The sequence below is a fragment of the Ascaphus truei genome, chromosome 4 (genome assembly GCF_040206685.1).
Source record: "Ascaphus truei isolate aAscTru1 chromosome 4, aAscTru1.hap1, whole genome shotgun sequence".
NCBI classification, from domain to species: Eukaryota; Metazoa; Chordata; class Amphibia; order Anura; family Ascaphidae; genus Ascaphus; species Ascaphus truei.
Genome location: NC_134486.1, coordinates 262,426,644 through 262,444,212, shown reverse-complemented (window position 1 = coordinate 262,444,212; position 17,569 = coordinate 262,426,644). Strand labels below are relative to the sequence as shown.

The 17,569-nt window shown below is 40.1% G+C and overlaps 1 protein-coding gene across 15 annotated transcripts in view; it reads left to right on the top strand.

Moving 5' to 3' along the window:
* AHI1 (Abelson helper integration site 1) overlaps positions 1–17,569 on the top strand; it is a 282,040-nt gene that overhangs the window by 47,061 nt on the left and 217,410 nt on the right. For 14 of the 15 annotated variants that reach the window (XM_075597389.1, XM_075597388.1, XM_075597387.1 and 11 more), the window contains exons 9-14: positions 1,051–1,233; positions 2,308–2,463; positions 4,091–4,223; positions 7,968–8,091; positions 8,412–8,641; positions 16,941–17,015. In XM_075597389.1, the coding sequence (XP_075453504.1) occupies positions 1,051–1,233; positions 2,308–2,463; positions 4,091–4,223; positions 7,968–8,091; positions 8,412–8,641; positions 16,941–17,015 (901 nt within the window). The remainder of the gene's footprint in view (positions 1–1,050; positions 1,234–2,307; positions 2,464–4,090; positions 4,224–7,967; positions 8,092–8,411; positions 8,642–16,940; positions 17,016–17,569) is intronic. The other variant, XM_075597390.1, reaches the window with a different exon arrangement.

Here is a 17,569-nt window from a genome sequence, read left to right as displayed (position 1 = left end):
CAAAATAATGAACAACTGTTTTTTTTAATGAAATAATAATTATTAAATATAAATACTACTGGATATAAGGTCATCATAACAGCCTATCATAGCATCCATGATGTTTATGGGTTGTAATTCTTTCCTCTGGGAATGTTTTCAGCCGTGGATACTTTGAATAACAATAAGAGCTACAGTACCAGAGACCATAATGATAGATCATGTAAAAAAAAAAAAAATGGTTGATTATAGGTTGAGAAATTGGTAATTGCAATTACCATGTCGAGTTGTTTTTGTCCCTCTGACTTCAGTTCACTTCTTCAGCATTGGAAGAAGAACAACTCAGATCAGAGAGTTGTAGGAGTACATCCAATGTTATATACCATGCTTAAATAATAATCACTTTATCACTCAACTATATATCACTCTCCACTTTGTTGGGACATCTCATTGGGTCACCGTCCTTTAGCACAGGGGTGCGCAAATTGGGGGGTGCGCCCCCAAGGAGGGGGAACGGGATTTTCTGGGGGGTGGGGGGGTTGTTACAGAGGTCCCGTGCTATCCGCCAAGGAATTTAAATTAAATGCCGGGGGGCCGCGTGAGGCCTCTGTAACTTTCTCCTACCTTACTGTATCTTCGGCAATGCATCACCAGGGTAACCTGATGTCCATGCCGCTTGGTGACGTTGCGTTGCCATGGCAACGTAACGTCACATGACCTCACGCCGTCATTTGACTCCGGAGCCGGGGAGGGGGGCCAGGGCGAGGGAGGAGAGTAGGCAGGGGGCGCAGGGGGAAAACTTTGCACACCCCTGCTTTAGCGGACTTAATGTTTGTTAAAAAATTATTGGCAGAGTATTTAAGAATAGACTTATTTATATGACTTGCCATGTATACTACTATCAATGTAAGGGATGCAGCCCTACATAATTACAACCAAGATGATGGTGGGTATTTAAATATATATTAAAGTATTGTATGTTCTTAGTTGGTAAAGTAATCCCCTATAACTGTGGGGGGTGCTTGTTTTTTTTTGTTTTTATTATTCATATTTTTTCTTTTTTCCCTTAAGCTTGTAGGTGCCAATGAAGTACTCAACGTAGATACAAAACTCCGCTTGCAACTTTATTACCCACCTTCACGGGCTCGAATAGCCTTAAATTCACATATTTACGAGTGGTGGCTAAAATATCCTAGAAACCGTTACCCGTCAACTTTATATGTCACCATAAAAGGTCTTAAACTACCAGATAATGTAAGTTAAAGGGATATCTTTTTCCTAACTTATTCTGATAGAGTTTTGCGAAACTTTTGCACAAGTTTACTCAAATGGAACATTTTGGACTTTCACTGCTTATGAAAACGTGAATTCATCCACATTTACAAAAATTCACAAAGTTGGCAATTAACTATGCACTGGAAATTCTGGCGAGGATAGTTCCCTATTCAGCAAATTTGCAATGACCTTAAATAGGGCACAGTTTGAGTTGGGAGTGATACTAGTGGTAACTAGGGACTCGCGAGTCTGCTGACCTATGGTAAATTGCTTTAAGGCACCTAATGCTTGTAATTGCCTTGCTAGGCATTGATAATCCCCATTGGAACTGTCTATTTGTCTGTGTAATTATATTAATAACATAAAGTTAAAAGACAAGGAAATGCACAAGTGATGACACTATAGGTAGTGTTTGCCCAGCTACATGTACAGGAGATGTTTGGGATCTAAGCCATCTATCTTTGACTATTTGCTGTATTTTTTTATCTTAAGTGATTGTTTTTAGATGACTTCCCATTTGCCTTGTGTTATCTGTGGTCCAACCTACCCTTAGAGTTATTTTTTCCTAGTTTTAAAATAAATGGCTTTATCAGCCCATGTTAGCCTCTAATGTACATTAATAACGAACAATGAAGACTTTTTTTGTTTCACAGTGGCCTTTCTGGTTTAGGTATTTGAGTAGACTTCGGGCATCAGCAACTGTGCTAATGGTGGGGAGACAGCAATGTTTTGTGGGTCTCCATTCTCTAAAAAAATACCTTTTAGAAAAAAGGAAGTATAAATAGACTAAGAACTGATTTCTACTAAACAGTGATCCTCAAACCTGTCCCCTGGGCACTGAGTCAAACCAAGTTTGTTGTATTACTAATAAATATCTTATTCATGTACAAATAAACGGTATTCACATTTGAGCGGATGCATTTATTATTCTTAAAACATGGTGTAGTTGGTTCTCTTCGAGTAGAGGTTTGAGATCTAGCGTATGAAAGCAAGTTAATGTATGTTACCTGCAACTTTAATAAAAGTTTATTACATGATTCAATTTATTTTAAGGCAGCTCATTCTCGCACAATCATGGCGCTTCAGCAGGAGCTAGGAAGCGGTATTTTAAACCGAGATCTGCCTAATGAAGCTGCACAAAAAGGCAATGAAAGTGAAGAAGGTAAACTGAAGAAAGAGCTTTTCAGGTGGACAAGATTGCCTGGGCAGGTAATATACATTATTTCACTATAAAGACATTATTGGGGAACTTTACAAAGTTTGAAAGAGCCTTTGGCAATATTTTTTAATTTCCTGGTCTAACATAACCAAACCATACCCAGTTGGATGTTTTCTTGTGTATATGTATGTGTTCACACACCATTAGATACGTTATCCAATATTTAATTGTAATCATAACAAATTTGTTATTAGCTTGTGGTTTGACAATTTCCATTAAACCTCCAGTTCCTGAGATACATTCCTCTGTAGGTACTGCCGGTACTTCTTGGATTTTAAATGCAGTAGATTTAAACCTCCATAATGTTTACCCAGATAAGTATCTCGGGAAGTAGGGGTCCTAGAAGCTGAAATGAATGTGGCCTTCATCCAGCAGTGTATCAACAAGGGCTGAAGATGATTATATATATATATATATATATATATATATATATATATATATATATCATCGACAAATCACCAAAAAAATCTACTCGCCACCAACTACCACACGTGTGCTGCTTGGGCCAATAGGAGCTCGCCACGATGTTAAATCCACTCACCCGGGGCGTGCAAATGTATAGGTTTGTCGAACACTGTATATATATATATATATATATATATATATATATATATATATATATATATATATATATATATATATTTATTTTACCAGATGGGGGTCCGGAAAAAATGAGACAGAACACAGCAAAAGCCTCTGCTTTTATATTTATATATATATATATATATATATATATCAACCCCATTATAGCGCGTTCCACTACAACGCGAATCGCTTATAACGCGGTCTGAGCATGGCTCCCGAATTGATAGCCTCCATTTTGCCGCCTTATCTGCATCTCAAATCCTATATTTTGCCGCCTTACGCTCTCCTCTTCCAGCTGTCCTGTCCACGTGCTCATCTCTCTGCCCGCCATCGTTTTTTTCCCCAAACAATTCAATGCTTTATTGACTACCAGACAGACACACAATTAAACATTAATACATTTTGTACAAAACACATGCAGGGATTGAACTCGGGACCTTCCTACCAATGCCAAATTTTAAATTATATTATTCCATATCATACAGAAATTGAACCCAGGACCCTTTCATATGTTGGCTAAGATTTCTACCTCTACACCACAGAAGCTGTGTGATGTCATAGACATCTAGAAATAGGCTTAAGATTTAGCATTGACATGTACCCTTTGGCACTGTGTTGTAGAGGATAAATATATTTATAGGGTATGTCTTGTCATTGGTATCAGAAGGTCCCGAGTTCAATCCCTGCATGTGTTTTGTGCAAAATGTATTAATGTTTAATTGTGTGTCTGTGTCTGGTAGTCAATAAAGCATTGAATTGAATGTTTGAAAAAAAAACAATGGCACGCGACGGCAGGAGAGCAGAGAGATGAGCACGAGCACGTGGACTGCAAGAAGAGGAGAGCACTGGTAAGGCGGCAAAATGGAGGAGAATGAAATCTGTAATGAGGAGGCTCGAGAACTGATGCCTGTGAAATTTTAACGCGACCCCGGTTGTAACGCGGTCTTGGAGTTGTGGACCCCAATTACCGCGTTATAACGGGGTTGAGCTGTATATATAAAATAATATATATTTTTTTATATTTTCTTATAGGCTTGTCGTATTCCAAACCGGCATCTTTTCTCCCTGCGTGCAGGACACATGGGATGCTTCTCTGTTCGTTTCTCAAACGATGGGAGGACCTTAGCTGCAGCCTGTGCTGACAGAGACGGTTTTCCGATATACTGTGAGTTATTCACCTGCTGTTGCTCATGCTGAAATCCGTGCGTGGAAAATGTAAATGCTGTCGCTTCTTCCTTTTTATCCTTTCTTCACGCACCTCAAAATAAAAGCATTGGAAGCCCGTCTAGCAAATAAAAGGCTAACAATTGCTACAGTTGTGCCTTATCAAGCAAGTGAAGGTTTTCTTAACCCATTTCCTGCCAGATGAGCTCCCCTGATAAGAGGTTTATTTAGGAGTAAATAGTTTCTATGAAGCCAGATAAGACGTGGGCTTGGGGGTATAATACATGTCTAAGCCACTTACCAGCAACCTAACTAATAAGAATGATGGCTACTGTGATAAGCTTTAAAAACACTGTAGAAGGGAAGGCATTTAGAAATTGCTGCACACTGAGTTAAGCAGCTCTGAGCTACAGTAGGTGTTTTTTGTGTGTCTGTGGTAGTTCATGTGGACTACACTTCTGGCTCATCACCTCTATGGAAGTTGTAGAAAATCTTCTTGCTGTAAAACTACTGAGAATTAAATAAACAGAATTGTGTAAAGAAAGCTGCATTTTGACTGTGATATGAAGATACACCACTAGATGGCAGTGCCTTCATTTTTCTGTACTGAAAAGTAGAGATGGGCGAACCTTTTGCCAAAGTTCAAATGATCTGCGAAAATCTCGTCTCTTTGCAAGTTTGACTTTTTTTTTTTTTTTGGACTGAATATATGCAAAATTTCTACTGAACAAAAGCAAAAATGTGCTTAGTAATGAGAAAATGTATTTTAAGGTGAAGGAAACTTAAAAAAATTGCTTTGGCAAACTTTAAAAAAAAACATAAAAACCATACAGCAAAAAATGGCAAAATCTTATTTTTTGAATAACAAAAGGTTTGAACAGAGTTTTGCGGGTTTGCAGTGAAATAGAAAAGATTTTCCGAACGTTTGCCACATTCACCCATCACCACTGGAAGGTTCAGGCTCACATAAACTAGTGCCTAGCCCTAATTGTTGATAAATCAGTAATATGTATATGTATTTTAGACATTGTCCTGAACATTTTCATATACAGTAATGGGTGACAATAGTCATTTTATTTCCACTACTTTCCACCTTTTGTTGGGATTACTACATTACTGACAGCTAATGAAAACGAAATAATGAAAACGAAATAATGAAAATTACTTATGTATTTTTTTTAGACACGAATCCCTAAAATTTCTATAGCAGCTTCTCCAATGTTTAATAATATTATAAATAAAGAGATGTATATTAAACACGTGTTTACTATTCACTACCCTCAATACAGGTTATTGCACTGAAGTCCCATGTTGGCTGCCACTGACTTGAATGGCAGGTAACACAGGGGGAAAAAAATGTTGCGTTGAGTTTTGGGGATCCGGAATGATTCCACTGGCATCTACAATAGACAAATAAGCCCCAATGCACATACAATATTTCAAATAATTTAGTTAATTACTATGTTTTTTTTCTTTCTTTTTACTTTTCATGCTGCATTCAAGCCTGCAACCATGTTAAAGTAGACCCTATCAGAAGGTCCTACCCTACCAATTTTATATTGTGTCTTTATGTATTTTTTCCACTCCATAGAGAAAAGAGGAAACAAAACAATAATATAGCCAATCGCACGAGATCCGTAACATGAATGCTGTGCCTAAGTGGTTACAATTTAGGAGCCCTATATGTGCTATATTTGAGCTTAGTGTGGTTAAAGCAGATTAAAAAAAAAAAAACAACAGAAGTGCCCTAATAAATATAGTGACATTTAAAAAAAAAAAAAAAAAAAAATTGGCTGTGCTTCGGGTCTTCTTTGTCTATTGTTGTATATTTGAGGTGGCTTTCCTAGTAGCACTCCAATTGACACTTACTGTATATTGAAACTCCTGACCTTATACCAGCTGTACAGACCAAAGTCTCCAAATGTATTTCTGTTATATAAACCTGGATGACCCATCCGCCAACTCAAATAGAACATGTTCTCATAATTCCTCACAAGCCTGGCCCTACTGTCCCCTTCTACATTACTGTTGGTAGTACTATCATACACCCAGGATCACAAGCACACTGCCCAGGGGGCACACTTAACTCCATCCTCACATTCTCCTTTCACATTCACAATGTAGCTAAAACCTGTTGTTGTTACCTCCCTAACATGGCACAGATACGCCTTTTCCACTGTCCTTTTACTGCTAAAACCTTAATGCAGGCCCTTATTCTCTCCCGTCTCGACTATTGTAACCTTCTGCCTCTCACCTGTCTCCTCTACAATCTATGCTAAACGCTGTTGCTAGTATCACTATACTCTGTCCTAAATCTGTCTGTGTCTCTCCTGCTGAAATCCCTCTCCTGGCTTCCTATAAAATCCTGCATCTCACACTCAATTCTCCACCTCACTTTTAAAGCTTTACACTCATCTGCCCCTCCTTATATCACAGCCCTAATTTCTCGCTATGCTCCACCCCGACTGTTGCGTTCCGTTCAAGGATGTCTTCTCTCTTCCCCCTTTGTATCTAAAGCCCTCTCCCGCCTTAAACCTTTCTCACTGACTACTCCACACCTCTGGAATGCCCTTCCCCTCAATACCCGACTAGCACCCTCTCTATCCACCTTTAAGACCCACCTTAAAACACACCTGTTTAATGAAGCATATGAGTAACACTGTGGCTAATACTAGACACCTGATACATAAAGCTTAGCCCCTTGCAGACGCACTTACCAGAATGCCCTCCTACTGTCTCTGTACGTTCTTCCTACCTACAGATTAGATTGTAAGATCTTTGGAGCAGAGACTCCTCTTCCTAAATGTTAATTTTTATGTCTGAAGCACTTATTCCCATGATCTGTTATTTGTATTATTTGTTATTTATATGATTGTCACGTGTATTACTACTGTGAAGCGCTATGTATATTAATGGTGCTATATAAAGAAAGACATACATACATAGTAGACGAGGTTGAAAAAATACATATGTCCATCAAGTTCAATCTATGCTAAATTTAGACGACAGATACTTTTATCCTATATTTGAACTTACAGTATATTGATCCAGAGGAAGGCAAACAAAAAACCCCAGTGAAATATCATCTAATGATATCACATAAGGGGATAAATAAATTCCTGCCTGACTCCAAATATTGTAAGATTGCGTTCTGCTCCAGGATGTTTTCTCTCCACCCCTTTTGTATCTAAAGCCTCTCCCGCCTAAATCCTTTCTTCCTAACTGCCCCACACCTCTGGAATGTCCTCCCCCCTCAATATCTGACCAGCACCCTCTCTATCCACCTTTAAGACCTATCTAAAAACACACCTCTTTAACGAAGTATATGGGTAGCTCCGCTGGCTGTTAATATACATCTCTGATGCACTGACCTTGGCCCCTTGCAGACGCACTTACAATAACACTCTCCTACTGTCTCTGTAAATTCCCCCGAATTACCACGTCGATTGTAAGCTCTTTGGGGCAGGGTTTCCCTTTCTTATTGTTACTGTAACGTTTGAAGCGCTTATTCCCATTATATGTTATATTATATAGTCACGTTTATTACTGCTGTCAAGCGCAACTGTATGTACCTGGATGGCGCTATATAAATAAAGACATACATAAAAATAAAAAAAATGATATATATATATTATTTATTTTTGTTTGCCTTCTGTTGACTAAACACACTCAATAGCAGATACAAATTATCTTCTCAGTCTTGGTGCTGTAGCAGTTTGTTACACTTTTTTCTTCTTTTTCACAGTATATGAGATTCCCTCAGGAAAGTATCTCATGGAGCTGCACGGTCACCTCAATGTTGTCTATGACCTTTGTTGGTCAGAAACTGATCAGAACTTACTTACTGCATCTTCTGATGGTACAGTCAGGTCAGTATGATTTGTTTTGTCTGACAGTAGTTTTTCTCATACCTATTACTGTACCAGGGACTGTGGTTTGCAACCCACTCGTCAAGGAATCCCAGCCACACCCAACTTTAGAAATGACCAAATAATTCAATATGAGAATTAATGCAGATTGTGTACAAATACTTAACATTATTACTTAGTGAGGGCAATACTGGTGCATATATTGTTTAAAACTCATCTGAATCTCAACTGGGCATTGTTAATGTTTACAAAACCATATATTTAATGAAGTTTGCTTTCCAATCCGTAAATTGGTGTGTATAATTGTATTTTCTTTCTAGATTGTGGAAAATTGAAAATCAAGCCTCATCTGCTTTAAAAGTCTTGCCACACCCTTCATTTGTTTACACAGCTAAGTTCCACCCAACGGCTGATTATTTGGCTGTAACAGGATGCTATGACGCGGTGATCAGAGTATGGGATGTGAAAGTGAAGGAAATCAATGGTCAACTTTTGCAGGAATTCGATGGTCATAGAAGTTTTATTAATACAATATGTTTCGATGCAGAAGGTATGTCTTCTTAAACTACAACATTGGGGATTCACTAAACCGCACAAGAACATTAGCACTCTTTGTAAATGTAAGCCTATGCCTTAGCGCACCTTAAAGCCCACTCAGTTAAAGGTGCAATCACACATAGCCATCCAAAAATCTCTTGGAAAGAGTTTAACAATCAAATTGACTTCCGTAAACCAAGGCAACTGTGCTAAAAAGAAATATACAGGTAGTCCTCACTATCCAACGTTTCACTTTACAACGAATGGCATATCCAACGCTTTACAATGCAACCCTATGGGCCGTTTTTCGACGCCGAAATGCGTTATCCAACACTTGAATGCGTTATCCAACACTCAACGCCACTGATTAACATGGGACTCACTTTACAACGGTTTCACTATCCAACACTACTTCCAAAACGGATTCCGTTGGATAACCGAGGACTGCCTGTATACCAGTATCTGCTTTTGTTTCTTTGTAAAATAATTGCAAGTGACCTTTCTCTGGGACCTTTGAATGGAGGAGAATTTGTTCATTAAGAGTTTCCTTTACATTTAGCACACCTTGCCATTGTCAGAAAACCAATAAAGATAGGGGGGAAGGTTTTTTCTGCCTTAGTAAGCTCTTTTTGAAATCACTGTGAAATTACAATCATCTGAAAATCTAAATCAACAATCGAATTAAAAGAAAGAGACACCCAGACGTTACCCCTTAAACATGCCTCTTCCATTATACACTTAAGATACATTGACTCTTTAAATGTACAACAGTGTCAATCATGGAATGGCTTTAATATGCCCTAAACCCGAAGTATAGCTTTCGTAATGAGGTACTTTAATATTGGTAACACGTATTTGTTTCTTTTGCAGTCAGGAAAACAGTTTAACTACTAAAGCAAATACGGGGACAAACTTTGTATGAGTTGTTGTTAATAATTGTGAAGGACTTTGTTAATGCAATGATTGCCAGATGTAAGTTAGGAGATTGGAAGAATCACAGTGTACACTGCATTGTTAACAGAATAGTATATTGTGCCTCTCTGTATGGTGCATTCTTTTGCATGTAGGGTATATTTCCTGATCACCATGGCAGTGGGCACCATTGGTTAATCCCTTCTCACTCTAGGTAGGACAGGAAATAGACTTTTGCAGGTAGGCCATATAAGGCCCCTCCCTCTACCTGCACCTTAGTCTTTTTCCTGTCCTCACAGCTAGGAGTAGGATTTTTTATTTTGTAAGGGACTCACCTACTGCACCTAGTGCAGATATCCAGGGTCTCAGCCTCTCTGCCCTGAAGCTCCGATCGAAGCGCCCTGCTGGTGGCAAGACGGAGACCCCTTAGAGTCGGGGGAGCCCCTGGAACCCATTACATCCGTGGGGTGGGGAGCAGCTGCAGCCGCGGGCGTGGAAGCTTACATGCAAGGAAGCCCCAGTACCAAACGAAAGGTAAGCAGAAGGGGTGCATAGCAGCGCAGGTGAGAGCCGTGGAGGCCCAGACTCACCGCATTAGCGTCTGGTACGCTGCGATAAAAGTACCCCAGGAGCCCGCTACACGCGGAGGGGGGAGCAGCCATAGCTGCGAACCGGAGAAAAGGTTCAAATTGACCGCGGTAGCGTTTGGAACGCTGCGGTAGAGGGAACAGTGCACGCAACCGCACGGGAGCGCGCGCGTCACGTTCCGGCCGGCAGATGCGTGCACAGACACGCGGGCCGTGCACGAGCACTTGATACGTCATAGAAGCGACGAACACACTGTGTGTATGTGTAAGTGAGAGCTGCAGCATGGAACGCTCAGCAGGGAGAAGCCAAGTGCTGGAAATGGATTCTAAAATGGAAACACCCAAAACTTCAGTTCCCAAGACTAGGTGAGTCCTTAGTTTTTAGTTCTACATGGGAAAGAGAGATGGTCTATATACATTAGGGTATATGTTTAGTATTTATTTTGTTTTATAATATAGTTCGGTGGTTACCCTCCCAGAAGCAGGATCTTCAAAAGGGACGGGGGAATCCCTGCAACATAAAAGAAAGGTTGCTAAGAAAACTAAATGGTGTTCAGCTTGTGAGAAACCAGCCCTAATAGGGAAGAAATTATGTGAAGATTGTCTTAAGGCAGCTGCAGGGTATACCAATGAACAAATGAGAACTTTCCTTGTATTGATGAAGGAGGCTGTTAAACAGAGTGTTGATGCGGCAGTCCAGCAAGCTGTTAACCCTGCGCAGAAAAGTTCTAGATCCCAAACCAGTCTGGATAAGGGGAAAGGTTTTTCATCAGATGAGTCTGACATTGATTGTTTTCAAATATCAGAGGGTGAAATGGATTCATCAGATCAAGATATTCAGGAAGAGGAATCTGAATTTGATGTTGAAATTGGGGATCCACTCATCAAAGCCATGAGACCGGCATTGGAACTAGAAGACACCGAGGAGTTAACCCACAAGAAGGATAAACTTTTTGGTGCAAGACAAAGAAAAGGTAGAGTCTTTCCTATCCATCAAGTAATTAAGGACCTCATTCAGGTGGAGCTGGCTCGACCAGACGCCAGAGTATTTACGCCTAAAAGGTTTGGGAAGATGTATCCATTCCCACAAGAGGAGGTAAAATTTTGGGAGGTCAGCCCAAAGGTGGATACTGCTATTTCCAGAATAGTAAAAAAGACCACAATCCCAATAGAGGAAGCTGCGTCATTGAAGGACGCTATGGATAGGAAGATGGATTATGTATTGAAAAAAGCATACGTTACTGCAGGAACATCCTACAAACCTGCCATAGCAACTACGTCAGCAGCAAGGGCTATGCGAGTATGGATTGCCAACATTGAAGAGGCAATAGACAAAGGCGTAAAAAGAAGTGCTATTCTTAAAGCACTGTCAGAAGTAAAATGGGCAACAGATTACATAGCGGATGCCTCATTGGATGCAGTAAAATTAGCTGCGAAATCTATGGCACTGGCGGTATCAGCAAGAAGGGCTTTATGGCTCAGACAGTGGATGGCTGACACAGCATCAAAGAACAGCTTGTGTGGATTACCATTTGAAGGTGAGTTCTTCTTTGGTAACAAACTGGATGCGATAATAACAAAAGCATCAGGAGGTAAGAGCACTTTTTTACCTCAGGAAAACAGAGCCAGAAGATTCGGTTTCCAACAGGCTAATAGAAACAAGTATAAAGAAGCAAAGGCATATAGACCTGGTAGGTCATTCCCAAGACAAACAACATGGAGGGGCGGCCAGAACCGGCTTTTTCGTGGCGCCAGAGGAAGAGGATCATTCACAAAGAATAAGTCCACATGAAGGTCAGAGGGCCCAGCAGTTGTCAGTAGGAGGGCGACTGAAGCAGTTTTCTGCAACATGGGCCCAAACAATACAGGACAATTGGGTATTACAGACCATTCGTCAGGAGTACAGTATAGAATTCAGGGAGATGCCAAGAAGAAATATGGACGTAATAACATGTATACAGTCCAAGGAAAAAAGAAGGCAGATGAATTCGGCTTTAAAGAAATTATTACAAGCAGAAGTAATAAAGAAGGTACCTCAAGAAGACAGAGGAAGCGGAATTTATTCCAGGATTTTTCTAGTAAAAAAAACCTACAGGGGATTACAGAGCAATCCTAGACCTAAGAAAGGTAAATTTATTCTTGAGGATAAGAAAATTCAAGATGGTGTCGTTGAACCTGATTATTCAAGAGGTACAACCAGGAGACTGGATGGTGGCGATAGACTTAAAAGACGCTTATCTACATGTGCCCATAGCAAAGGGACATCAAAGATTCCTAAGGTTTGCAGTAAATCAAGATTATTATCAGTACACAGCACTGCCATTTGGTCTGGCTACTTCCCCAAGGACGTTTACAAAGGTTCTAGCCCCTCTAGTGGCAGAAATGAGAGAAAGAGGGGTAGAAATATACCCATACCTGGACGACATCCTGGTAAAATCAAAGAGTCTGGAGAAACTCCAACAAGACCAGAAGATGGTAATAACCTTCCTGGAACACCACGGTTGGTTAATAAACAGAGACAAGAACCATCTCATACCCACTCAGCTGTTAAGATTTCTGGGGGTAGAATTCGATACAGCAAAAGGAGACGTGAGACTACTAGACGCAAAGAGGCAAGACATAGCCATGCAAACAAAGAAGCTCAGGAAAGCTACCAGGACTTCAGCAGAAGAATGCATGAAGCTCCTAGAGAAATTCGCTTCAACATTAAACGTCACAAAATGGGCAGCACTACATATGAGACCACTGCAAAACAATTTTCTGCAACAATGGAACGGGAATCACATGGAGACAAGACAAAGAATCTTGTTACACCCACACACAAAACAGGAATTAAAGTGGTGGGAAGATACCCGAAACCTGGAAAAAGGACAAACACTACAACCAGTGCACAGGGTAAGAATTACAACAGATGCAAGCAACACGGGTTGGGGTGCCCAGATGGGAGAAACATTGGTGCAAGGAACCTGGACAAACCAGGAAAAGCATCTTCCATCAAATCTGCTGGAACTAAAAGCAGTACAAAGGGCCTTAGAAGCTTTCCAAGACCATATAAGAGGTGGCTGTATAAAAATAGAATCAGACAACAGGTCAGTTGTCAAGTATATAGCCAAACAAGGAGGAACCAGGAGCAGAAAGCTGATGATCCTCACAGCAGAAATCCTCTTTTGGGCAGAGCGCCACTTGTCGGAAATTACAGCCATACATATCCCAGGACTAGAAAATGTCACAGCAGACTTTCTAAGTCGGAACATCATAAACCCAGGAGAATGGGCATTAGATCCACAGGTGTTTCAAGAACTGGTAGAGCGATGGGGTCAGCCAGACATAGATCTCATGGCGACACACCAAAACCGCAAGGTAAGGAACTACTGTGCCAGACAGTTTCATCCAAGCGCACAAGGTACAGATGCTCTCAGTTTCAAATGGCACTTCAAGTTGGCATACCTGTTCCCTCCAATTCCCCTAATTCCGAAAACAATCAGGAAAATCAGGGAAGAACAAGCAGAGGTGATATTCGTAGGACCCTACTGGCCAAGAAGGCTTTGGTTCACACACTTGGTAAATATGGCAATAGATACACCATGGCACATACCAGATCGCAAAGGGTTGATGCGACAGGGTCCAATATGTAATCCGAATGCCAAACAATGGGCTTTGACGGCATGGCGATTGAGCGGGAAACATTGAGACTGAAAGGTTGTTCAGACAAAATAATCCAAACCCATTTACAAGCAAGGAAAAGTTCCACATCGAAAGTATACCATAGAATCTGGCTTTGCTTTCGCGATTGGTGTGAAAAAGAAAAACAAAATTTCCTTTCACCTAGAATTGTATCAATAGTGGAGTTCCTGCAAAAAGGATTTGAGAAAGGTCTCAGTCTTAGCTCATCAGCCTTGTTGGAAAGAAATCTGGCAATGGAAAGATTGATCATCAGGTTCTTACAGGCAGTTAAAAGGTTAAAAGGTTAAAGCCTCAAATCAAGAACAGGGTACCTACATGTGACTTGTCCCTAGTATTGGATGTACTAACAGCAGCTCCGTTTGAACCTATACAGGAGATAGGCTTAAAATGGTTATCATGGAAAATGGCGTTTTTGATAGCAATCACCTCAGCAAGGAGAGTGGGAGAACTACAGGCTCTATCAGCCAAGGAACCATTCTTAGTCATAGATCAAGACAAGGCAGTTCTTAGACCAGTACATCAATTCCTGCCAAAGGTTGTATCACAGTTCCATATGAATCAAGAAATTGTGATTCCGTCATTCTGTCGAGAACCAAAGAATAAGAAAGAAGAAAGACTACACAAATTAGACGTGGTAAGATGTCTAAAAGTGTACCTGGAAAGGATGCGAGATATCAGAAAGTCAGACAGACTATTCATCATTCCAGAGGGACCGAAGAAAGGTCAAGCAGCATCAAAGACAACAATTTCCCAGTGGATAGTGTCTTGTATTAAAAAGGCTTATGAAAGCAAAGGACAAGATATACCTTTGAACATTAAAGCTCATTCTACAAGGGCCATGTCTACTTCATGGGCATTTAAAGCCCAGGCTACACCAGAACAGATATGCAAAGTGGCTGTCTGGTCCTCATTCAATACATTCTTGAAATACTACAGACTAGACGTACAATCATAAGCTGACGCAAGCTTTGGTCGTAGAGTGTTAGAATCTGTAGTGAAATAAGTATAAAGTGTATTAATAAAGGTCAAACTGATAAGGCATTAAACTGGTGTTGTCTATTCTGATGTATCCCTCCCTAAAAAATTTCACTGCTTGGGTATGTCCCAATGGTGCCCACTGCCAGGGTGATCAGGAAAGAAGAAAATGTAAAACAACTTACCGTAATTTTCTTTTCCTGGAACCATGGCAGTGGGCACATAGTTACCCTCCCTATGTATATCTAATGCCTATCAGTTATATATTTTCAGCTATGGAAGAATCGTAAGACTAAGGTGCAGGTAGAGGGAGGGGCCTTATATGGCCTACCTGCAAAAGTCTATTTCCTGTCCTACCTAGAGTGAGAAGGGATTAACCAATGGTGCCCACTGCCATGGTTCCAGGAAAAGAAAATTACGGTAAGTTGTTTTAAATTTTCTTCTTTCCTAAGGTTTCAACTCCACTTAGAAAAGGTTGCAATAAAGGGAAAAGATTGAGCCTTGTTACATGTCTACTATTTATTTAATGGTTGCTCTGTAATTGAAAATACTGTTGTTAGCGTTGCAAAGCCTTAATGCAAAAATCATGATGAATACTATACATAATGGTTTATTTAGCAGTTAGACAAGTACCTACATCTAACCAAAGTAAAAATGCTACAAAAACTCCAAAGTTTCATTAATTACAGCCGAGTTATTGATTGTTTATTAATATTACCATTGGTGACTGTGAAAGGTTGCGTCCCAGCCTTTGTTTAAAGAAGCCGAAGCATCAGACCCTGGGAAGAATGGAAGAGACTTTTGCTGTTCTCTGAACCTTCTTTTTATTAGGTATTCCACATTCAGGTGTACAACAACCAGTTCCCCCAGCGTGATGTCTCCATACAGAGAGTAGCCAGCAATATCTGCATTAGAAAGTTTGCATCCTTTCACTGAAGTTCCATAGACATCCTCATATCACATAACAGCAACAAGGAGAGCAGAAAAAGAACAACCTCCTATCACACAGCAACAACAAGGAGTGCAGCAGCCCCCAGGGAAAGAAACCCCCTCCCTTTTATTACTGGTTAATTTGGACCAAACCAAATTAAGTATACCACACAGGGGAGTTGTCTCCCACAACTTACACAATTAGCAAACATAATACACTTCACACAACATACAATTTTCTATAGCAAGCCCCCCAAAAAACAGTACATTTTACAAACATCCCATGCATGTCTTTACTCTGCAAAATAAATGACATTCAGTATCACTTACTTTAATTCCCCCTCCATACCATGGTATAATCCACCCTGGATGGTATGCAGGAAGGAAACGCCCTTTTCCTTTTTAACAGTGACTGCCCATGGCTGTGTAACATCAAACTGTGTTTAACACCAACCACACCTGCATTGTACTAACTGACCTCAGGACACCACATTAAAGGTCAGTAAAGTTTAGATAAAGGAAACACAAAGAAAAGATTGCTGGGCCCAGCAAAGAAAACAGAAAGAAAGAAAGATAGGTGGTGCACTTGATGCCAGAAAGCAAACATGCCTTTAACTTCCACAATAATGCAAGCAGCCCTGTCACAGTGACCATAATAGGATTTGCAGAAAATAAAGAAGGGAATTGTTACAATTTATAGAGATTTTTTGATCAAGAACGTGGAAGCAAATTTTTTATGGACCAACTTGAGAAGATTTTCTAAACCTTGGAACGCTCTCATGCAGATGTGGCAATGCGACTATGTTTACAATCAGTTACACGCAACTTAATATCATTTGTATTTTTGTGAAACGGCATGCATGTTGTTTCAAGCAAGTGATAAAAGCATGGCATTGTGGCAAAAAGCATTAAAAAGCTTTTGCCCTTCAATATTACTATTCATGGGGACAGGGCATGACCGAGTTAGTTTTTATTGTTGAGACTTTTCCAAACAGGTGCCCACATTTATAGCTAAAAAACCCTGAAGCCATAGCCATTAAAACTACTTTTATCTGTGCTACTATGTTGTTTCTGGCATAGTTCTGCTTTGTTACAATTTGTATTTTAGAGATCTGCGTATGTGTGCAAGAATGAACAATCCTGTATTGTATTACATTTTCATTCCATTTATGATGGTTTATCTTTTGTTAATAATAATAATAATAATAACTTTATTTCATATAGCGCTTTTCTGCCAAATGGGACTCAAAGAAATTCTCTCCCAATGGGACTCAAAGTGTTTTACAATTACAGTGCGTGGTAAGCAGCATTTTACACAGAATTTTTACAGACATAGTCCCTGCCCAGATGAACTTACAAACTATGGTTTGTCTTATTCGTGCAAGGTTAAATGAAAATTCATGATAATTTGTAAAAAAAAATATATATATATATATTATATGTATATAAATGCAATACCACCGACCTGCTAAACAAACTGTATGCCATTGGCCCCCTCCCAACAGGAACAGAACTAGCAACCATGGATGTAGAGTCACTGTACGCTAACATCCCCCACAAAGATGGTATTTCAGCCTGCAGATACTTTCTGAGACCGCAGGAGCCACTCACAGAGACAGTGACTAAATGCATCAAATTTATTCTGACCCATAACTACTTCACATTTGGAAATGACACATACCTCCAGACAATCAGGACCGCTACGGGCAATCGGGTATCGCCACAGTATGCAAATATGTTATGCGCAAAACTGGAAAGTGACTTTCTTTCCACCTGTCACTTGAAACCCCTTGCATACCTTCACTACATCAATGACATCCTTCTGATTTGGACCTCTGGTGAACAGGACCTTA